This window comes from Panthera pardus, unplaced genomic scaffold, assembly GCF_024362965.1.
Source record: "Panthera pardus isolate Hobbes unplaced genomic scaffold, ASM2436296v1 HiC_scaffold_12, whole genome shotgun sequence".
Taxonomy (NCBI): Eukaryota; Metazoa; Chordata; class Mammalia; order Carnivora; family Felidae; genus Panthera; species Panthera pardus.
Genome location: NW_026526677.1, coordinates 94,119,958 through 94,143,602, shown reverse-complemented (window position 1 = coordinate 94,143,602; position 23,645 = coordinate 94,119,958). Strand labels below are relative to the sequence as shown.

At 40.9% G+C, this 23,645-nt stretch overlaps 3 protein-coding genes across 6 annotated transcripts in view; 1 reads left to right on the top strand and 2 right to left on the bottom strand.

Annotated features, from left to right (window-relative positions):
• Positions 1–346: 346 nt before the first annotated feature.
• On the bottom strand, positions 347–1,285 carry LOC109257389 (putative olfactory receptor 10D4). The gene has a single exon (XM_019433448.2). It carries the CDS (start codon positions 1,280–1,282, stop codon positions 347–349), a length of 936 nt encoding a protein of 311 aa, XP_019288993.2. The 5' UTR covers positions 1,283–1,285.
• A 9,901-nt stretch (positions 1,286–11,186) lies between these two features.
• LOC109257339 (olfactory receptor 148-like) lies at positions 11,187–12,125 on the bottom strand. The gene has a single exon (XM_019433368.2). The coding sequence runs from the start codon at positions 12,117–12,119 to the stop codon at positions 11,187–11,189; it is 933 nt and encodes a 310-aa protein (XP_019288913.2). The 5' UTR covers positions 12,120–12,125.
• A 4,487-nt stretch (positions 12,126–16,612) lies between these two features.
• VWA5A (von Willebrand factor A domain containing 5A) overlaps positions 16,613–23,645 on the top strand; it is a 37,118-nt gene continuing 30,085 nt past the window's right edge. The window contains exons 1-7 of one of the 4 annotated variants that reach the window (XR_002075972.2): positions 16,613–16,715; positions 17,667–17,711; positions 19,876–19,933; positions 20,053–20,255; positions 20,558–20,780; positions 20,903–21,078; positions 21,358–21,472. Coding sequence is in view for 3 of the 4 variants with exons in the window: in XM_019433495.2 (XP_019289040.2) it covers positions 19,891–19,933; positions 20,053–20,255; positions 20,558–20,780; positions 20,903–21,078; positions 21,358–21,472 (760 nt within the window). In the remaining variant the exon portion in view is untranslated. The remainder of the gene's footprint in view (positions 16,716–17,666; positions 17,712–19,875; positions 19,934–20,052; positions 20,256–20,557; positions 20,781–20,902; positions 21,079–21,357; positions 21,473–23,645) is intronic. The other 3 variants (XM_019433495.2, XM_019433498.2, XM_019433497.2) reach the window with 3 other exon arrangements.

Here is a 23,645-nt window from a genome sequence, read left to right as displayed (position 1 = left end):
CCAGGTGCCCCTAGATTTTTATGAACATGATTTTAACTGATATTATGAGAAAGAAACTTTCGGGGATTTAAACAACTAAGAAATGCTTTAGGAAGGATGGTGGTTGGGAGAGAATTCATGCAGCATAAGAATCAGTTCAATGTCTGCTAAGTGGCTCTATTTATTATCTTTCATTATAAAACAGAGGAAACATGAAAACAGACATACAATGTATTTAAAAATCTAGTGAGGTTAAGTGGTAGGTCAATTCAGAGTACATTTAATTTCAATATCTTGGAAGCTGCAAATGAGAATCTGTTCTAAGAAATGGAGAATCAAACTTTGCCCAGCAAAGCTTTAGATTTTCTCATTTATTCTTCACAGAGAAGCCTCTCTTGTGAAATATATTCCAAAGGGCTGATTTTACATCCTTATTCCTCAGGCTGTAGATTAGTGTGTTCAGCGTGGGGGTAACAAGATTGTTCATTATCTGAATTATTGCGCCAAGCAAGGCGCTGGGATTGGGCTGTAGGTAGATGATGATTACCGGTCCATAAGCACAAAGAATTGCAGTGAGGTGGGCACTGCAGGTGGAGAAGGCTCTTCGCCTGCCCTCTGCTGAGCGAATTTTTGATATGGAGATCCCAATGCGAGTGTAGGAAACAAGGATGAGAAAAAAGCAAATGAGAGACAAAAGACCAACATTTGTAAAACCAACCCTCTGGGCTAGAGCTATATCACCACAGGCCAGAGGTAAGATGGCAGGTATATCACAGAAGTAGTAGCCCACCTGGTTAGAGTCACAGTAGGGCAACTGGAAGGTGAGGGAGGTTAGAATAATGGCGTGAACACAGCCACCCGTCCAGGTCCCTGTGGCCAAGATGGAGCAGACCCTGCGGTTCATGATGACCATGTATCTCAAAGGATAACATATGGCAACAAAGCGGTCATAGGCCATCACTGTGTACAGGAAACACTCGGTGCAGCCCAGGAAGTGGTAGAAGAAGACCTGGGACACACAGCCCTGAAAAGAGATACCCTGACTCTGCCCTGAAAGGTATAACAGCATCTTGGGAACCGTGGTTGAAGAGAAGCCCAGGTCAAACATGGAGAGATTTCCCAAGAAAAAATACATAGGAGTGTGCAGCCAAGAGGAGGAGATGGTAGCTGTGAGAATGAGCACATTTCCCAAGAGAGTACACAAATATAATGACAAGAACAGGAAAAAAAGGATAGTCTCTAGGCCCTCTGTCTCCGGGATTCCAAGCAGGGTGAATTCAGTTACCGTTGTGTGATTTCTCATTTTTATGGAAGAATCAACTCTTGGGTGTCTGTGGAAAGAAACCTGTGGTTAAATTTAATATGTATATAAATGAGCTGTGTTTAAGTCAGTGAACTGGAAAAGGAGCCCAATGGTCTAGAAGAGTAGTGCTGGAATTGTCTTCATCTGCTCGCTTCTCTCCAAACTGGGCATCTCTCTGCAGTGCAGTTTCTATTTAAAGGTGCCCCTTATTACAATATCACCAAGAAGTCTTACATGACCGGTCTCCTATCTTCCATTCTTTATGCACACTACTAAATTGCATTGATACCGGTGCTACTTTGCGATTCTAAAAGGACAAATATGAAGGCTCAATGTCTTTATGACAAACAAGGTCCAATTCAAGGTTCTTACATTGATCTAAGACAATCTGGTTACATTAACTCTCCCCAAAATCATTTATAAGCCATATATACAAAAGATACAGAGTCTTTCTTACATGGTCTCCCTAGGTATAAGGTCAACAATGGGAAACTCTCCAAAAGAAGGGTCTGAGATAGCTCTTAATGAACAAAAGATTATATTTAACAGGGTTCACATCCTCTGGATTTTAGAGCAATCGAGCAACTGGTAGCCTCCATTTCAGTCTCCAAAGTCTATCTCATCTAACCAGACCCAAGCTAAGCAATAGCCTGGTTTCATGGCAGTAGAAGACACAGGGGTAGTAGAGGTTCCTCTCCAACTTCCATGTTTAAAAAAAAACAACTTATATCTTTTCAACTTGTTTTAACTTTTCCAATACAGTGATATCCTTAAATTATAGATCGACTCATGAATGCTATTCCCTAAGATCTTTATCTATCTATCAATCACTTAAAAAAAATTTTTTTTTTTGATGATTGTGAAGGGAAGGAGACAGTGAGGTCTAAAATAAGAGAAGTGAAGGGCAAACTTTGGGCACTTACATGGCAAACAGGGAACAAAACTGGCTGGTTCTATTGAATGCTGTTTCCCTTTCCTTCTCCAGCAGAAGGAAAGAGCCCTCCCCTGCTAAATTCCCATCTTTCTGTAGTCTGCAGGTGGCTATCCTGAATTCTTCTCTTTTCAGTCACTTTTTAAAAGAATGTCACAAATCTAAATGCACTTTAACTCCCTCACAGAAATTTCCTCTCTGACTCCAGAAACTGCGATCATTCCCAAATGCAGGAGATTTTAAATACCTTTGTCTTCCTTTGGGTATTAGCCCCCCAAGTCAGGGATCCTATTGAGTAAGAGAGCAGTTAATTACTTGGTCTAATTGGACTTTAGAAATGACAGAGAGGGGGTGGGGAGGGAAGAAAAGTGATTAAAGAGGAAATCTTTTATGATTTCTGTTGTAAAATATACTTCAGTGGAATAATAATTAAATTCATTTGGTGCCAATATCACATATTTTGTATGCATATTTATGTATTTACCATTCTTTTATATGTATGTGTTATTTTAATACACAAATTCTGTTATTTTACTGCACTGCCTGATAGGATTGACTTATTGAATGCAACATGAACTGGGGTAGCCCAGAGAATTAAACAAATGAGTAAAAAATGTAGCTCATGGAAGGTTGGGAACTAGGGCAGCTCCGGGGCCCACAGCAGTAAGAATTTTGGAGCAGTCACGGGGCACCGCCACCAGATGACTCAGCCTCAGCTGCCTTTTGCTTCCACGTGCCTCAGCTCCAGATTCAAGTCTGATTTTCTTGGTTGGGTCACACGCCTAGCTCTGTGGTCACGGTACAGGGTACAGTGGAATTGGGCAGTTCTCCAAAGGGTAGTGAAAAGCTTATTGCCAGGAAAAAGGGGGAAGAAGAATGTAAGAGGCCAAGAAAAGTTCAGCTATTACTGGAAGCATCTGTCTTATATCACTTGGCATCTGTTTAAGCTTCCAAGTTAAATTCCTTGTGTTCTTAAGAGTATTTTTGGGGGGGGGCGGGGGATGGCTTATCAAATTCTTTGTTAAATGCACTCATTCATTTGCTTATTTGTGCATACATGGATTCATTTGTTCCAACAAATACCAATTATGACAGGAAGGGCATCAATTATTTGCCAGAAGATCCAGAAAGGTCAGGGAAGGGGTGGCTAGACATAGCCCCTCTGCTCAAAATACTTAAGAGTCTGAGAGGCAAAGAGTCTTATTTTAACCTCATAAAACTCTGATGAAGTCTTGGATCTTCATGAAGAAAATGAAGATCCAAGAACAACTCATGGAGCTTACTCTGAAAGGAACTGGGGGCACCTGGGTGGCTCAGTCAGTTAAGTGTCCGACTCTTGGTTTCAGCTCAAGTCACAATCTCATGGTTCATGAGATTTTTTTTTAAAATTAATTAATTAATTAATTAATTAATTAATTTATTGAAATTTATTGTCAAATTGGTTTCCATACAACACCCAGTGCTCATCCCAAAAGGTGCCCTCCTCAATACCCATCACCCACCCTCCCCTCCCTCCCACCCCCCATCAACCCTCAGTTTGTTCTCAGTTTTTAAGAGTCTCTTACGCTTTGGCTCTCTCCCACTTTAACATCTTTTTTTTTTTTTCCCTTCCCCTCCCCCATGGGTTTCTGTTAAGTTTCTCAGGATCCACATAAGAGTGAAAACATATGGTATCTGTCTTTCTCTGTATGGCTTACTTCACTTAGCATAACACTCTCCACTTCCACCCACATTGCTACAAAGGGCCATATTTCATTCTTTCTCATGGTCACGTAGTACTCCATTGTGTATATAAACCACAATTTCTTTATCCATTCATCCGTTGATGGACATTTAGGCTCTTTCCATAATTTGGCTATTGTTGAGAGTGCTGCTATAAACATTGAGGTACAAGTGCCCCTATGCATCTGTACTCCTGTATCCCTTGGGTAAATTCCTAGCAGTGCTATTGCTGGGTCATAGGGTAGGTCTATTTTTAATTTTCTGAGGAACCTCCACACTGCTTTCCAGAGTGGCTGCACCAATTTGCATTCCCACCAACAGTGCAAGAGGGTTCCCGTTTCTCCACATCCTCTCCAGCATCCGTAGTCTCCTGATTTGTTCATTTTGGCCACTCTGACTGGCGTGAGGTGATATCTGAGTGTGGTTTTGATTTGTATTTCCCTAATGAGGAGCGACATTGAGCATCTTTTCATGTGCCTGTTGGCCATCCGGATATCTTCTTTAGAGAAGTGTCTGTTCATGTTTTCTGCCCATTTCTTCACTGGATTATTTGTTTTTTGGGTGCGGAGTTTGGTGAGCTCTTTATAGATTTTGGATACTAGCCCTTCATGGTTCATGAGATTAAGCCCCACGTCAGGCTCTGTCTGCGCTGACAGTGCAGAGCCTGCTTGGAATTCTCTCTCTCTCTCTCTCTCTCTCTCTCTCTGCCTCTCCTCTGCTCTCTCTCTCTCTGTCTCTCAAAATAAATACACAAATTTTGAAAGGAACTGGGATTTGGCCTATTCTCTAGGACTTTTGGCCATAGAGATTTCAGTGTTTTAGGAGTGTTTAGGTACATCTACTACACCTCTGGAATTTTGATATAAAAAGTAAACTTAATGTTTTTGTTGCACATGATAAAAGGATGTAAAAGTTCATAATTCTACCATTTTATTTGTTCTTGTCTTTAATGTTTTGAAGACAAAATAGTCTGTACAAATAAAAAAGATGGTAAATACACTTTTGAGTAGAAAGTGAAATACTGTTACATTTACCTTGGTCTGGTAACAATTTATTCAGGGAAGATACGTGTCACGGACCATCTTTGATATCCAACCTGATTGAGAATTAAGGTGACATGTGCTACATTAATATCATGGTCACAGTGAAAATACAAATGGTCTACATTCCCAAAAAGTCAGCCGTTTTCAGCTATGATACTTATTACAGGACAGTGATGAGATCTCAGTAGGGTAGACTTTAATAAAATAACTCTGAAAGTTTTCTTATTTTTGTTTACACTTTCCTCCAGAAACTGCAAAGATGTTCCAGAATTATCATAAGCAACAAAGGTACAATTGCAAGTTATTTTTATCTGCATTGTTAAGCAAATGGTTTGGTTTTTATAATAATAAATTGTCATTTAAGCCACTAAGTTTAGTGGTTGTATTTTGGGTAGCAATAAATAACAGAAACATTAATTTTTGGCATTGAGACTGAACCTGTAAAGGCAGCTTTCATTCAGTCTTTGTTTGTTTTGTTTTTTGTTTTTTAAATTTTTATTTGAATTCCAGTTAGTTTCAGATGTACAATATAGTAATTCAGCACTTCTATACATCACCCTGTGTTCATCGCAAGTGTCCTCTTTAATCCCCATTACCAATTTAACCCATCTCCCCACCCACCTCCCCTCTGGTAAACATCAGTGTGTTCTCTATAGTTAAGAGTCTGTTCCTTGATTTGTCTCTCTCTTTTATTTTTTCCCTTTTCTTATTTATTTTTTTCTTAAATTCCACATATGAGTGAGATCATATGGTACTTGTATTTCTCTGACTGGCTTATTTCACTTAGCATTATATTCTCTAGCTCCATCCATGTCATTGCAAATAGCAAGATTTCACTCTTTTTTATGGCTGAGTAATATTCCATTTGTGTGTGTGTGTGTGTGTGTGTGTGTGTGTGTGTGTGTGTGTATCTCACATCTTCTTTACCAATTGTTTATTAATGGACACTTGGATTGCTTCCATATCTTGGTTATTGTAAATAAAGCTGCTATGAACACAAGGGTGAGTCATTCCTTTTTTTAAAAAAAATCTTCACTGAGCTGCAATCGACAAATAAAAATTGTATATATTTAACTTGTATGATTGGATGTTTTGATGTACATATACATTGTAAAATGATCACCACAAAGCTAATCAACATATCCATCACCTCTCTCTTTCTTCCTTTCCTCTTTTCTCTCTTTTCTTTCTTTCTTTCTTTCTTTGGCAAGAACATTTAAAACCTACTTCTTAGCAAATTTCAAGTATTCAATACAGGATTGTTAATTATAGTCATTATGCTGTACAATACATTTCTAGAACTTCTTCATCTCATTGGGGCACCTTGGTGGCTCAGTCCAGTAAGCATCCAACTCTTGATTTTGGCTCAGGTCTTGATCTCATGGTTCTCAAGCCCGGTGTCCGCCTCTGTCCTGGCAGTGTGGAGTCTACTTGGGATTCTCTTTCTCTCTCTCTCTCTGCCTCTCCTCCACTTGTATGCTCTCTCTCTCTCAAAACAAACAAACAAACAAACAAACATTAAAATAAGAAAGACTCTCTCTCTCTCTCCCTTTGCCCCTCTCCACCGCTTGTGTGCTCTTTCTCTACAATGAAAAAAAAAAGCAAGCAAAAATAATAGTAAAAATAATCTAAACTAAACAAGAGGCTGAGACAAGAAAGGGTTGACAGAGGAAAGAAAGCCATGTAAAAAAATTAGAAGTTTCAATGAAGTCATTTATTCACTCCTGAAAAATTAAGAAGCAGCTGCCATGATGTGCTAAAATCGCTACGTTCTGGTGAACAGGAATTGGCCTTGGTCTCTGCCCTCAAAGAGCTTACAGTCTAGTAAAAGAAGAAAGGCATTAATCAAACAATCATACATATAAGTTATAAATATTTAAGGTGGCAAATTCTAGGAGGAAAAGTTCAATGGGTTGAAAAGTTCTAAAGGAGAGGGTTTGTGTTCACCCACGTCCCTCCTTCCTGTCAGTAAATGGGTGTGCACATCATGATTTGTAGCTAGGTGCTGTTCCCTGAAGGTCCAGATGGATGTCCCTGGGAAAATGTTATCTGATCTTCTGCCTGAAGAGAAACTAAGAGTGCAGGAAGGGGAAGGCACAGCATGGTGGAGGCCGGGATAGGGCATGTGCAAAAGCTTTGGAAGGGGGACACAGCCCATTCGAAGAACTCAAGGAAAGAGGAAAATAATTGTGAGGTAAAGCTTGAGAAGCCAAACAGCAATTACTCAGGGCCCAGCCGGTCACTGTAAAGGTAATGGTCTCTCTATGAGGAGCTTTAAGAAATGCTAAGACGGGGGCACCTGGGTGGTTCAGTCAGTTGAGAGTCAGACTTCAGCTGAGGTAGTGATCTCACGGTTCATGAGTTCGAGCCCCGAGTGGGGCTTGCTGCTGTCAGCCTGTCAGCATGGAGCCTGCTTCAGATCCTCTGCCCTCCTCTTTCTCTGCCTCCCCCACCTCACATTCTTTCTATCTCAGAAAATAAATAAAACATTAAAAACAAAAACCCAAAGAGGGTCTTCAGCAGCATTACATTTGAGTATATTATGGGAGAGAGGGAATAAGAAGAGATAGTTCTAGCTGTCACAGGGAGCTAGAATACACTGAGGAAGATAAATAAGGAAGATCCTTGCACTACAGAATTTGAGACACTTGGTCAGGAAAAAAGGAGAAAAGCCAGTCACAAAGTCAGAGAGATGCTACTGAGAACGTATGTGGATTAATGCCCTGCTTTAGCCTAATCTGATGACGTTAGAGCAGAACTTCATTTTTTGCCTGTACCTGAATGTACCCTGAGAACCAGACATTGATTCTGATCATCATCAGGTAAAGCCCCCCTCCCCCCCGCCCCCCGCCATAGGTATCTTCTGGGAACACTCAGAAGATTACAATCAACAGAGGATAGTAACTAATGAGGATGAGAAAAATAGAACCACACTCTATGGGATTAGAACATTTTATTACAAATTAGTTGGGGCACAATTTATAAACAACATAATACACATTACACCATTGGTTTTAGAAATGAATATCTAGTTTTTCCTCAAAAGTAATTGTTCTTTTTTTTCCCCTTAAAATTTCTGGCTTGGATAATTAACCTCCCTTGATCCCATAATGAGGTCTTTTTTTTTTTATCTGTTTTCTCTTGAAAATAGCTCTTTTAAAAAATAAATGTCACAATCTCATTGCAAAATCATGAGAGTGATGCAGAAGCATAAAGAAGAAAGTGGAAATAACTCAAAATTGGATTACCCATTTTTAATACTTGGGTGAACACTCAGTCATCCATTTACACACAGATAATTTATATGAAGATAAAAAAATAAGGTGTAAGTATTCACAATCTGTTTGTTGCTTCCATCTGCTATATGGAAGCCTTTGTCATATTTCTTGAGCCTTTGTTTTATAAAACCAGTGTATTGGGTAAGGGGAGGGCTAGAGAAGCTAGGAAGGAAAGATTCATGACAGAAAAGGCACAGCGTGACTTATGGAAAATAAAAGGAAGAGTCACAGGTGGCTAAGAGAAGGGATTTTTGGGGGGCTTGAAGACAGGAATAAGAAATGATGTGGGGTAGCTCTCATACATCAGAAATATTAAAAGGAAAAAAGCAAGAATAAGATTTTTGGGGGGATGTGTGTGTGTGTACAAGGTCAAACATTTATTTTCCAAGTTTCTGCAAAATTGCTAGATTGTGTACAGCTGTGTGAGGATGTGAGCTAGAATCCTAGTTTTATCCACAAGCAAACTGTGTGACTTAGGGAAACTTACTTGACATCCCTAAACCTTGTTTCATCTTCTGTAAAATGGTCTCCACATTCTTAACGTAGATAAGGTAGAGAATGTATATAAAGCAATTGCATAGTGCTAGGTAAGGGTTAAGGACTCAGGGAATAGTGACTACAGGCACATCCCCTGAAGGACAACTTAGGCTACATGTCTTCTCTGCCCACACCAAACTGAGATGTTAAACAAACTGTGATTTGAGAGGGTTCAGAAGTGTATGTAGTTACAAGACAAGGGAGAGAACTAGCAAACTCAAAAACCACAGGAAATGTGAAAAAAGGATAAGCAGATGTATTTTTCAATTGTGGTAAACTACACACTGATTAAATTTGCTATCTTTACCCTTTTTAAAATTTTAAAAAATGTTTTATTTATTTTTGAGAGAGAGAGAGAGAGTACGAGTAGGGCAGGGGCAGAGAGAGAGGGAGATACAGAATCCAAAGGAGGCTCCAGGCTGTGAGCTGTCGGCACAGAGCCCAACATGGGGCTTGAACTCGTGAACTGTGAGATCATGACCTGAGCTGAAGTCCGACGCTTTACTGACTGAGATTCCCAGGCGCCCCATCTTTACCGTTTTTAAGTGCAGTTCAGTAGTGTTAAGTATTTTTGTACTGGTGCGCCATCAATCTCCAGAACTTTTTGCAAAACTTGTTGTCAACCTGAGACTCTATATCCATTAAACAACTACCCATTTTCCCCTCTCCCAGCCTTTGGAAACCACCATTCTCTTTTCTTTTTCTATTGATTTGACTACTCTAAATACCTCGTATAACTGGAATCACATGGTATTTGCCTTTCTGTGACCGGCATATTTCACTTAAAATAATGTTCTCAAAGTTTATCCAGGCTGTAGCACATGTCAGAATTTCCTTGCTTGTTCAGTCTGAACAATATTCCATGTATGTATATATCACGTTGTGTTTATCCACTCTCCATCGGAATCCTTATACCGCACCTTAAGTCATTTATCTACACTTAAATGGGCTTCATTTTGTCCTTTTTGTTTTATGCCTTTTGTAAGGGCAGTAATATATTTTTTTATTTAGGATTTTCACTTTTTTTTTTTTTTGCTTTGTTTTAATGCTTTCAAGTAGGATGGGAAGCTTTGTGAATAAGAATGGAATATAAAACTTCAAATCACCAAAATGTCATGAAAACTAAGGGCTGTTGTGTCTGTGAGATCTCCAGCAAATAACACCCTTCTTTCTCCTTAGATTCTGGAAAAAAAATTGAAAAATAATGATCAACTCCAGTATTATTGGAGACCAAGCTGGAAAATGGAACTTGGTGGGAGAACCAGATGATCTTGGTGATTGAACCTCATAATTAGGCCTTCTTCTCCTCAAACAACACAGGACAGGAAGAAGGCTTTCCCCACCTTTTCATACTAAGGAGTAACATTGGCAGGATGGGGTAGAAGGAAAACCAGAACAATAGGAGTTACTAGGAGTTAATAGTTAATAGGAGTTAATAGACCCAAGCCCGGCTAGGGTCTAGGCCTGGCTTTACCACGTAACTAGATGTGTTACAAAGGGCAAGACAACGATTGCTATTTCTCAGCGCCACCATCTGCATACGGGAGAATGGATAGTGACAGAACAAAGAGATAATAGTAAAGTCAACATGCGAACATGACCTATGCCAGGGAATATTTTCCCAGTTATTTATCGAACATTTTCTGTGCATCATGAACACTGGAGAGAGGTAATAAGGATGAGCAAATTGCCAAGCAGGACTTTTAGGGAGTCATGTAAAAGAAGGATTAAGAGTAGGGGCTTTGAGTTACCTGGATCTGAGTTCGAGGTCTGCTTTACTGCTTATTGTGCAAACTTGAGTCCACTACTTGAGGTCTTTAATCCTCAAAACCTTTTTGTTTTTCTTTCTATAAAATGGGAAGTTTACTGTATGGGGTGATGCAAAGATTAGATAATACTGTGAAATGCTCATCATGGTCCCTGCAGAGCAGATCATGCTCTATATGTGTCAATACTATTCTTAGCAACATGGAGGAACTGAAATGTTTATAGGCAGAAAAGAGGAACGTTGCAAATGCAGCAAGAGAAATTAAGTGAAGGGTGATTTAGCCTGGAGATGGACTATTGAGGGTGCTTCTTGGACCACCACTGATCCTCGCTATCCTCAACAAGACAAACTTGGTTGCATTATGAAGATAAGAAGTCTGTCTCCAGCTGCTTGCTATGCCCCATGGATTCCTTACCCAGGAATAAGGCACTGAGGATAATATTAGGGGGATAATTTTGGGGGCCCCAAGTGTTACAGAGACATGCATAGAAAATCTTATTAGGGAAACAAAATATAACACTTTCGAGGAAGCATTTTCTATTATCTTCTTATTTATTTAAGAGGAGGAAATAAGTAGATGATGTTGAGACAAAAATTTCCAAAATCCATTTAAGAAACCCATAGTTTATGCCAGAGAAATAAATACTGCATTGTAGAACACTCTTCTCAGGGATCTTTTCACTTCCCTGTTTCTTAAGGAATCGATTAACGAGTTCAGCATGGGTGAGACAATATTATTTAATATTTGCACCACAGCACCAAGCAAGGGGTTGGGTGAGGGCTGCAGGTAGATGATGATTACAGGTCCATAGGCACAGAGGATTGCAGTGAGGTGGGCACTGCAGGTAGAGAAAGCTTTCTTCCCGCCCTCTGCTGATCGGATTCTCAGAATGGCAATCCCAATGCGTGTGTAGGAGATACAGACACTGAACCAAAGCATTAAAGCCAGAAACCCAACATTAGTGGAGCCCACTTTCTGGGCCAGGGAGCTGTCAGTACAAGCCAGGGGTAAGACAGCAGGAATGTCACAGAAGAAGTACCCCACCCGGTTGGAGCCACAGTAGGTTAACCGAAAGGTGAAGGAGGTCAGGATGGTGGCGTGGAGACAACCCGCCAGCCAGGCTGCCATGACTAAGCTGACACAGACCCCAGGTCTCATAATGGGCATATACCTCAGTGGGTGACAGATGGCCACAAAGCGGTCATAGGCCATCACAGAATAGAGACAACCTTCGCTAGACCCCAGGAAATGGTAGAAGAAGAGCTGTGCAGCACAGCCCTTATAAGAAAGGGCTTGGCTCTGGCCAGAGAGATAATATAGCATCTTGGGACAGGTTACAGATGGGAACAACGTGTCGAAAATAGATAGGCGTCCCAGAAAGAAATACATGGGGGTGTGAAGGGTAGAGGAAGAAACAATTGCTGTAAGGATGAGTAAATTGCCAAGCAGGGTGAAGAGGTAAGCAAATGAGAAGATGACAAATAGCACAGTCTCCAGTCCCTCTGTCTGAGGTATTCCCAGTAGAATAAACTCATGGAACTCTGTGTGTTTCCTCATGTTCCCGGAACAGAGGTCTGGATAGAGATAAGACGGTGAAAGCATGAATGTGGAGAATGACTCGAGGCAGACACGATACCAGGACATTCATCACCATCAATCTTTGTTTATTTAAAAAATTTTTTAAAGGATTTCATTTTTAAGTAATCTCCACACCTAATATGGGGCTCAAACGTACAACCCTGAGATCAAGACTCACATGCTTTACTGACTGAGCCAGCCAGGTGCCCCAAGCTTTGTTTAAACATAAATATGATGCTGAAATTAAGAATTAGGCTTCTGCCAAAGACATTTAGAGGACAGTGAAGCAAATAGAATGTATGCTTTTATGTCACGGGATGTCATCTTCCTTAATGAACATGGATACAATGTGATACGAAACATTACTATGGTGAAATACTGGATGGGCTAAGAGAACAAAGAGCTCAATATTGAACAGATGAACATAATTTAACTAACATCCACAGTCAATTGTACAATAATGCATGCCCTAAAATAGACTAACCTGGAAGCCACTTCCTCCTGATTTCTTTTCAGAACATGTCTACAGTTAATCAAAGACACGGTCAAATACCCTAAATATTCATCAAAGGTTAATGGCACCCACACCTTTGACGACAATAATCGATTGCAATTCAGTACAATGTGCATTAGAATTTGAATTGTATTAGTATTATTCTAATTGAATACATTCCGTAGTTTTAGAATTTTCTTATTTAGCAATGTTCATTTGACTGAAAAGAAACTATCAGTGATAAATCTGGAAGTGATCCTGGGGTTTTAAATTGTCTAAAGATTAGTAGCTAAGTTGTATTATGTAGAAGGTAGGTTTTAGTAAAGTTATATCACCCATAAAGATGTAGATACGGATATTTAATCTTTGCTAACAACTGGAATTTTTGACTCCTTAGTGCAACAAAAGGATTTCAATTCCACAACTGTTTTGTGTTTTCTGCTTTTTAAAATTTTTAATTTTTATTTTTTTCTGGTAAGAAAACTTACAATGGGATCTACTTTCTTAACAGATTTTTAAGTGTACAATACAGTATTATTAACTGTAAGCACGATGTTGTACAGCAGATATCTAAAGTTTATTCATTTTGCCTTACTGAAACTCTATACCCTTGGTTCTGTCCCCATTTTCTCTCTCATCCTTACCCCTGGCAACCACCATTCTGCACTCTGCTTCTATGTGTTTAACTATTTGTTTTATTTTAAAGGAAAAAGTCACAAAATAGAATATGTTGAGAATAGGAATTGCCACCAGGGTGTGCTGTTGTCAGCTGTCTGTTACAAGGCTAGGATTCAAAGGTGCTTGTGAATTGTCCATAAAGGCATGCATGATATTCTCACTTTCAGTTTTGACTTTCATGATTCAGTGGAGATCCGAAGTATATGAAAATTGTTTAATTATAATTTCCTGACTTCCAATTATAATTCCTGATTGATTTCTTCATTCCTCTTCTATAATTAATAGTTACTAATTGATAATTTTATCTTCTAAAAAAATTAGAAGTGGTAAGATAGGTTAATACTATTCATATATACAAAAGAAATTCCAAAGGAACTAAATTTAGGTTCTATTAGGCTGTAAATCCCCTGAGAGTAAACATCATAATTTGTCATTAAATCCACAATACTTATCACAGTGTTAGTAAAGAGTTGGCATTTAAATATTTGTTAGATAAGTAACTGAATGAAAAGTTGGAAATTATTTTACAGACATACTTCGAGTATAAGTTCCATGAAGAGATTGTGTCTATTCTTGTTCAGCACTATATCTCTAGAACTTAGAAAATAGTAGCATCCAGGAAGTGTGTTTATTTGAATAGGATTTTGGAATGCTCTGAAATGATTCCTTTTGTTTTTAGACTACTTTAGGCCTTTTTTTATTAATCCTGGAAAGCAATAGCTATAAGTGAGCCTCCTGTTAGCTTGAGAGTCCATGCCTAATGAAAGGAATTTAGGTGCACATCAAAATGTAGGGTATCTAATTCCTGAACTAGAAGAGATAAGATGAGCCTTGAATATCTTCATAATTGCTGGTGACTCATTATTGTCTCTTGTTGGGGGGGAAAGCATGAACATGACAGGTGGAAGGGAGAGCTAAGGAAGAATGGACCTTCCTGAAGAGAAGGAAAAGGAATAAGTCATGATTGGTTGTGCATTTCTATCAGTGAATAGGAAGAGGGGAAAGTGAGGAGGTGGCCATACTCTTTTCTTTGAATTTTTTTAATGTTTATTGTTTATTTTTAAGAGGAAGAGACAGAGAATGAGTGGGGTAGGGGCAGAGAGGGGGGGGGGACACAGAATCCAAATCAGGCTCCAGGCTCTGAGCTGTCAGCACAGAGCCTGAGATGGGGCTGAAACCCACCAACCTGAGCCAAAGTCAGACACTTGACCAGCTGAGCCACCCAGGCGCCCCATACTCTTTGCTTTGAAAGGGAATGGTGTGATGTTGCACACATCATTTTTTGTTTCCCATCGGCCAGAACTCGGTCATAATGTCATACCTAGCTTTAAGGGAGGCCAGGAAATGTCTTTATTCTGAAAGACCATAGGCTTGGTTAAACTTGGGCTAAACTTGAGAATTGATATTAGAGATTCCTAAGCAACCTAAAGTCACAAGGACAGAATTTTGGGTGGAGACACCTAATCTAAGGTGGCTTGTATTCATTCTCTATTACACTACAAACGTGTTTTCCTTAAGCACTCACACTACCAGATATTTTCTTCTTTATTTACTTGCTTATTTGTTTATTGACTATTTCCTCCCCCTGCAATGTAAGCTCCAGATAGGGAAGGGTCTTTGTGTCTTGTTATTGCCACAATGCCAATGTCTAGAACAATGCCTTGCATACAGTAGAAGCCCAGTAATTATATGTTGACTAAAAGAGTGAATTACAAGGGGCGCCTGGGTGGCTCAGTCAGTTAAGCATCCGACTTCGGCTCGGGTCATGATCTCACGGTTCTGTGCTGACAGCTCAGAGCCTGGAGACTGCTTTGGATGCTATGTCCCTCCCTCTCTCTGTACCTCCCTCACTCACGCTCTGTCTCTCTCTCTCTCTCAAAAATAAATAAACATTAAAAAAAATTTTTTTTTTAAAAAATGAATTGCATGTTCTCTTTCAAAATTTGATCATTGGATTTATTAAATTGCCTATATGCAAAGAGTGAATTATTCATCGGGCTTACACGAAGTATGAATAAACAGATCAATAAAATACATTCACATTTTTAACAGCTATTAAGGTCTACTTAATTATGTACGTTGTGCCAGATTCAGAGGCTTTTCATATAAGCGTCCTTCCAATAACCAGCATCATCTATATGTTTCCTGATTCAGTTCCTTCAACCCAGCTGCCATATACCGTCTGTAGCAAACTGTTTTTTTTTTTAACCTCTCTAGTCCAACCGGGTCAGAAGATGAACTCTGCCCATTCTTCCAGCCTCTTCCTTTTGTTGACCAGACACTTCGGCCAACAGAAGTTATAGTCAGGAGAAACAATACCAGATGTGATTTCTACCAAGAGAAAAGGATCATTCCCTCTCACAATTAGTTTGATACATGTAAAGAACATAGTCCTAGAGCCTAAAACTGATAAAATAGAATTTGTGCTTATATTGTGCTTTACCCTACATGTGTATATACACACATCACATCACGTCAAGATCCACTGAATCTTTAAAAACAACCCAGGGAGGGAAGTGTGCCATTATTTCCATTGTACAGATAAGACAACAAACTCAGAGAAAGTAAATATGAATACATTGCAGAGACCAAAATGAACCTGAGTTTTCATATGTATTATGTTTCTTTACCCTCTACATATTCTCAATAGCAATACAATTCTTTTTTTAAGCCTCAGATTTAACAGATCATTTTGAAATAAAGAAGACATAGGAAACTTCATCGCTTCTAGTGTCCCTTAGCCAGCAAAATGAGCATAGATATTCTAACTTACTTATGTTGTTAGCCCCAGCACCAAAAAAAAAAAAAAAAACAAAAACAAACAAACAAACAAACAAAACAAAACCCACAATAACCCAAAAAACAAAAACCAAACACCTTAATTTTATGATCCTGATGAAAAATCCATAAGTGATCCATGACTGGAAGACTTGGTCCCTGTGAGCATTGTCCTGTCTCCGGGCCCTCCCCCCTGTGCTGTTAGGAAGGATGCAATCTTGGGACAAATAACTCAAACTAGAGATTAGAAGTCAATGATAATGCCCATAAAGTTCAGGGCCTACCATACAGCATTATTAGTAGGGCCTAGTGCACAGTAAGTCCTGGGTGATTCAATCTGCTACAGGAATATGATGTGATTTGATGTGATTGTTGATGTTACTGTGAAAGCACTTCACTGGTAGAACAGTCTCTTCCCTTTGCCTGTCTTCTGATTGGTCCTTAGCAGAGACTAGGCGTTGGAAAAACAGCAAACGTTCGAGGGTTGAAGAATTTTCCATTGATCCCTTAATCAAGTAGTCGCCACTTTGTAACCGGTCCCTAGAAGGGGCGGGTCTTCCTGGAAATTTTGACTGCAGCTGTTTTCCCCCCGGCTGTGACTCAGAGCGCCCAGACTGCGGGAGAAGGTAGGGGATCCCGCAGCCCGCGCTGGGGCTGGATCACACCCCTTAACCCTGACGGCCAAGACGCGCCCTTTCCAGCTCCCTTTCCCCATCTCCAAACCCGCTGGGGCTTGTTTTAACTGCAAACCCAAGGGGTGGGGGAATTTAATCCTGGTGTTCGCTCCCCGGGGGTTTTCTGCAGGTTTGGCAGTTTAGGGGAATCTTGTGGGGGGTGGGGGTGGGGGTGAGGGCTGGAAAGGGGATTTAGGCATCTGCTGATTTTCTCAAGGTCCCTCTTCTTTTTACTTTCTCTTTAACTTATCTCTCTCTCTCTCTCTCTTTCTTTCTTGTAGAAGATTGATGTTTTCTCAATTTTATCGAATTTTCTGCTGTGGAAATGGAGTTTCAAACCTCCCCCCACCCCCGACCCTAGTAGGACTGCAGCCTCTAAACCCTTCCCTATAGAAATTTAAGGAAGCGACTCTGGTCCCTTCTGTTAATACTTGGAGGCTGCAAATCTAGGACTGAAATTTTAAAGATTAAATCACTTTCTGTTTCTATCTGAGCTCCACTCCCCTCTTGTCCCCTGCAACAGGCTGCAGGGGTGTGGCCTGCTGCGCCACGAGCGCGCTGGCTCCTCCCTCTCTTAGGTGGGTGGCTGAACCGCTAGGTGCCTGGACTCTTGGATTCCTGAGGGTCCACCTTAACACGCAGCCCTCCGGCTCACTGGGCCCCCCCCTATTCTCCCAGCCGCCTCAGATTCAACGCTTTGACCTTGGTCAGCTGCTGTGGTCAGTCTTTGCCTACCGTTGCCAGGTGCATTTCTGAAATGGCATCCTGGGGGGCAGAGAACTAGTTCTGAACCACCATAGTTTGTACGGAGAAGGTGGGGGAGAAGGTGCAGAAAAGCAAATTCCCCTCAATGAAGGATTTGTTCTGGGGTTAGAATTGGGAAATAAGACTGTTTCTTTGTAGGAGATACCCCTCTGCTTCTGTCCCTTCACCTGGAAGCCATCCTTGGTGAGTATTGCCAAGCCTCAGAGATTGGGTTACTTGACACATTTCTTCAGTTGTCGAGGGTCCTGGGTCTTTCTCCTGTTGTAAGCTTCCTACTGATATTTTTAGAAATTTTTCCCTCCCCTAACCCCAGCCTGTCCTACCAGATCTTACCTCAGTCAAGCATCTGCATGGAAGTCCTTTTCCTGACCATTCTTTCCTCTCCCCACAGCTGCTACTGCCCTCTGTGTTTCTATCAAATGGGAGCCATTTTGCCACACTCAGTTTTTTTAAATTTTTTAATGTTTATTTATTTTTGAGAGAGAGAGAGAGAGAGAGAGAGAGAGAGAGGGAGATCATGAGTGGGGCAGGGGCAGAAGGAAAGGGAGACAGACTCCTAAGCAGGCTCCAGGCTCTGAGCTGTCAGCACAGAGCCTGACGTGGGGCTTGAACCCACGAATGGTGAGATCATGACCTGAGCTGAGGTTGGATACTTAACCGACTGAGCCCCCCGGGCACCCTGCCACACTCAGTTTTTATCCAGTTCTTCAAAATACCAAACACAGAATGAAGAGCCTGCTTCATTGGTGCTGATCTGTGGACATGGGGCATGGTGTACAAGATGCACCACTGCCATCAGATGGATGAGCGACGTGGACATTGCTCTGGATGGGAGTAGGGTGAGGTTTTAAATGGTGATTGGGATGGGCATAGAGGGCCTAGAAGTAGTCCTCCAGAAGCTTCAGAATCCTTGAGGAGGATGTTGTTCTAGGAAGGAAAGTTGCCTTTCTCATGAGCCTGCATGTTTTTCTGGCCTGTGGGTTCCTCAATGAAGGTTGGGCTTCCCAGAGCCTCGTCTGCTTCTGGGACTCTGGATAAGTACACAAGTTTCTGTTTTTTTCGGCATTCTCTGTACACCAGACGCTTCCATTTTAGCTCCTTAAGTTGTGTTTTCAGTGAAAGGCCCCCTAACTGGTGCTGGAGATTGTAGCTCATGTCACCCTTTGACAGAGCAGGGAGAGGCAAGGTGACCAGTGATTCTGTTCAGAATGGTCAGAGGGCAGCTTCCAGGGGTACTAGGGCCAATGACTAGGACCAGACCCACCCACTGATTCTCTGGATAAAAGAATCATCGTGTAAATCATAATCTAGATATGTAAATTTATCTTCTTGTTACCATATCACATGAAATAGGTGTTAAGATTATAATAAAATTTGGAATATGTGGTTAGGATGGCATGATTTCAAATAGAGGTCATGTTGGGGCACCTGGGTGGTTCAGTCGGTTGAGCATCCGACTTTGGCTCAGGTCATGATCTCACAGCTGGTGAGTTCGAGCCCTGCGTCAGGCTCTGTGCTGACAGCTGGGAGCCTGGAGCCTGCTTTGGATTCTGTGTCTCCCTCTGTCTCTGCCCCAAACTCACTTGCATTCTGTCTCTGTCTCTTTCAAAAATAAATAAACATTTTAAAAAAATAAAAAATAAAATAAAATGGAGGTCATGTTGCATATGTGATATTTATATGTATATCTTAGAATACTTTGGATGGAGGAAACAGTGGTTTCAATTGTGCATCCCAAAAGAAAAGTCACAAGGTAAGTGATCTTAGTTGCAGGGGACCATTATGGATCAAGATGCTTCTTCAGTGCAGGTCTCTGTTTAGCATGATCCAAAGTAACAGGCAAGGTCTATTTAACAACTGTAACAATTACAGCAGGAGCAATACAAGTCTATTATCATCGATTAAACGCTTCCTGTAGGCCAGGCACTATTCTAAGGACTTCATATATATAAATCCATATATGCATATATGACAAATAGTATATGGTTTTCATTGTGGAAAGAGAATACTGAGGTTCAAAGGGGTTAAGATAATTTTAGTTATTCCACATACAGTATCTAAGGAATGGTATATTTGAAAAAGTGGAACTGGTATTTGAACCAGCTTCAGGGTGTTTCAGAGACTTCCTGTTTATTGGGTACTTAGTGAATCTTACAGTTTACCACTTGGGTCTGGCATTTAGAAGGAGTATTACTATTGGCATCTGTGTCCCCTTCTTCACAGCTTCTTTCTCCCTCCCATTAATCCTCTGAATGTATTCTCGTGCCAGACAGGAGCACATGAGGTCTGGTCTTTGAATAGATAATCCCCAACATATCACTGTATTTCTGATGTGTCTTTTCCACAGTAACCCCGCATCACCATGGTGCGCCCTTCTGGCCTACTAACCCGCCAAGAGGAACCAGGTAGGCATGATTCATGATCCTAACCTGCCATTGTATCTTTGGCATCTAGCCCAATGCCTGGCATGCAGGAGGCCTTCTGGTAAAGTTTGTTCACCACTTGAACTCTGGTCTATCTCTAGTGCCATTGAAGAGCATCTGTGTGACCTTGTCCATTCGTGAGTTTGTGGCTGGTGTGGCTGCTACCTTAAACTATGAAAATGAAGAGAAGTTTCCTTTGGAGACCTTCTTTGTGTTCCCCATGGATGAAGATTCAGCTGTCTACAGCTTTGAGGCCATGGTGGATGGGAAGACAATTAAAGCAGAATTAAAGGATAAGAAGAAGGTAGTAGGGATGAGTAGATTATCTCCTCCCTTCTTATTTCCTTAATGCATACTCTTAGGATCTCTAGCATATGCAACTTCACAAAAAATGCTGATGTTGAATGCTCTTTCTGCTATTCCCCTCTAGCTGCTATTTTCCTAAAATCATCTGGGGGAATAGTCCATCAGGCATTCACAGTAGAGCTGTGACCTTGGCAAGACCAATCGCAGGGCTTCTCCATCAGTCTCTGTTTTCCGTACCGCTCGTCTCTTCATTTAGCCGTGCTACCTTTGGTATCACCTTCCTTTCCCTGTTATCCGTAGGCCCACATCATCTATGAGAGTGCCATCAGCCACCGCCACCAAGCTTTCCTCCTGGAAGAGGACAAGTGCTCCAGGGACGTCTTCTGTTGCAATGTGGGGAACTTGCAACCTGGGTCAAAGGTGGCACTCACCCTGAAGTACGTGCAGGAGCTGCCCCTGGAAGCGGATGGGGCCCTGCGCTATGTGCTTCCAGCTGTCTTGAATCCTCGATACCGTTGCTCTGGTGAGTATCCTTTCCTTTTGAATACTGGTGGTGGGTTATATAATTTGGGAAACCCCCTCAAGTGTCGTAGGGGTGCTAAGAAATATGAGAAGGGAAAACGGAACTAAGGTAACTTCTTGTAGGATCGCCTGAGGACAGTTGCCTTGATTTGAAGACTCCCATAGTCCCTTTGGATGACTTGCCCTATTCGTTCAGCATGACTGCCACTGTCAGTTCCCAGCATGGCATTGAGACGATCCAGTCCAACTGCCCCTTGAGTCCTATTGAGTACCTTGGAGATAAGAAGACTTCTGCCCAGGTAATTCATAAGAAAGTAATGTTGTTGCCAGCACCCCTGTTCTTTGGGTTCTGACCTTGTTCCTCACTCAGTCCTTCCAAAATGTTCCTTACTTTTCCCTACTAAGTAGAGGGAATCCTACTTTGTTCCTTCTTTATCCAGAGCCTTCTCTCCATTCTTGCCCCTGCCGCTGATCATGCTCACTCAAGGAAGAAGCCTGTAGCCCGCAGCTCTGACCTCAGCCCCAGGCAGCAAGCAGTGATAGTTCTAACATGACTCTTTTGCTTGTTCCCAACTCAGATTTCCTTGGCTGATGGACACAAATTTGATCGAGATGTGGAACTCCTGATTTACTACAGGGAGGTGCATACCCCCAGTGTAGCTGTGGAGTTGGGGAATCCTAAAAACAACCCAGGTATTTTCTTTCTCCCTTGGTAGTTACCTCCTAAAGGGTAACTCTTGTCTCGGAATTTCCCTCAAATTACCCTCACTTTACTTTTCTTCTGTCCAGTAGTAGGTAAAACATTCAAAGAGCTTACATTACGGTTAGATACAATGAGTATCATGTGGTTGTGTCTTAGAGGCAAATTTAAGTGAATCAGTAGATAACGGGATCAAGGACATGGACAAATAATTCACGAGAGGAAACACAACTAGTTTACAAACATAGATGACAATGATCAGTCTCTACAAGTGCAAATAAAAATAAAATAAAATAAAAATAACTGGAAACGTGTACCTCTGAATCCCTTTTATCTATTTCTAGTCTATTTTATTTCTTTTATATATCCCCTTATCTATTATCTACGGTACTAAGAGGTACAAACTTTCAGTTTCCAAATAAGTAAGTCACAGTGATGAAAAGTAGAGCACAGGAAATATAGTCAATAAGATTGTAATAACGTTTGGTGGCAGATGGCAAATAGAGTTATTGTAGTGAGCACTGAGTAATGTATAGAATTGTTGAATCATTATGTCGGGTACCTGAAACTAATATAACACGGCGTGTTAATTATACTTCAATGAAAAAGTAAATATTCATTTGTGGGGAAAAAATAAAATGAAAATAATGATGTGACATTTTCACTTTTCAAATTATCAAAGATTTCCAAATCCGATAATGCCTGATCATTCATCTCCAGAGATTTTTCATCTCACCCTAGTATCTTAATTTCTAAGTATGTTAAAAACTGGATATAGTCTCTTAATAGTTTTTTAATTTCTTTAATTTCCATTATTTTCTAAATTTTCCTTACCATGTGTGTACTGTTCCTTATAACTATAACTGGTATAACCCATAGGAGTCTATTGCTGTCTTGGGCCTTCCTGGGCAGCCATGTCCCTGGATTGCAGGGACCAAAGTCTAACTGGAGGTACTGCCACCTCTGAAGCTTTTTTCACATTGGTGGAATGGAAGGATGTTTGGGGACAGTCATAGTCACAATGCTATAGCTTGGGTTAGGTTCTTACTTCTGTAACTACATTGCTATGAAGACAGTTTCCTGTAGTTGGTCCTCCAGAGGCCATCCTTCTCTCCCATTGTTAATGTTTGGCCAAGGTCGATTTAGAGCTCCTTAGTTTGCCCTCACTTGTTCAACCATTTTTTCTCTGGGCCAGTTGTCCATGCTAAAGCCGGTAGAGGGGCTCCCAGCCTCAACCAGATTTGCTCCAGCTCTTCTTCCACTAAGCTCCATGCCCTGTCTTTGTACTTTAGTTTTGTCCTTTTGTACCGTTTTTGTCCTTTCCCTTTGGTGCCTCCCCCTTGGGTGCCCATGAAATACGCCCACAGTAGTGACCTGGTCTTCAGTCAGGATTATTCTAATCCACCAGAGAAAGTTTTATAGTGCTGAATCTTAAAAGGTATGGATTAGGATCTCAGTTCCTTTCCTTCCAAGAAGTTCCCTTGGCCCCTAGGCGGAATTCCTCATCTGTTCTCTATGACGGGCTCTGCGGGCCAGAGCGGGATATCAGGGGAAGCCTTTATGATCTTGTGAATCCCCTTCTAGCAGGGCCGCTCATATCTCACTTCCTAGATCATATATCTGGTCAAGATGACTTTCTGTTCCCATTCATCCAAGGAAGAAAATGACAACCGGCAGCTTGGCTCACTAAACCCACTGATAGTTCTACAAAATGAAGCATACTACTACATGATGAAAGTACTTTACATACATATGTACATATGTACACACATATTTTAGTGTATTTATTTTGAGAAAGAGAGACGCATGATCTGGGGACAGGCAGAGAGAGAGAGAGAGAGAGAACCCCCAGCTGCACTGTCAGTGCTAAGTCCAGTGTGGGGCTCGAACCCAGGAACTGTGAGTTTATGACCTGAACTGAAGTCACGAGTCGGACGCTCAACCGACTGAGCCACCCAGGCACCCCCCCAACATATATATATATATATATATATATATATATATATATATATATATATATATATATATATTTAAACTTAGAATATACTTGACCACATTAAGAACATGATTTTTAAAAAGTTATATGTATAATTTAATAAAAATAGCATAAAAAGCTGGTAAATAATTTTCCAAAATTGTTATTAAGAGCTTAACCTGAGTTAAGGC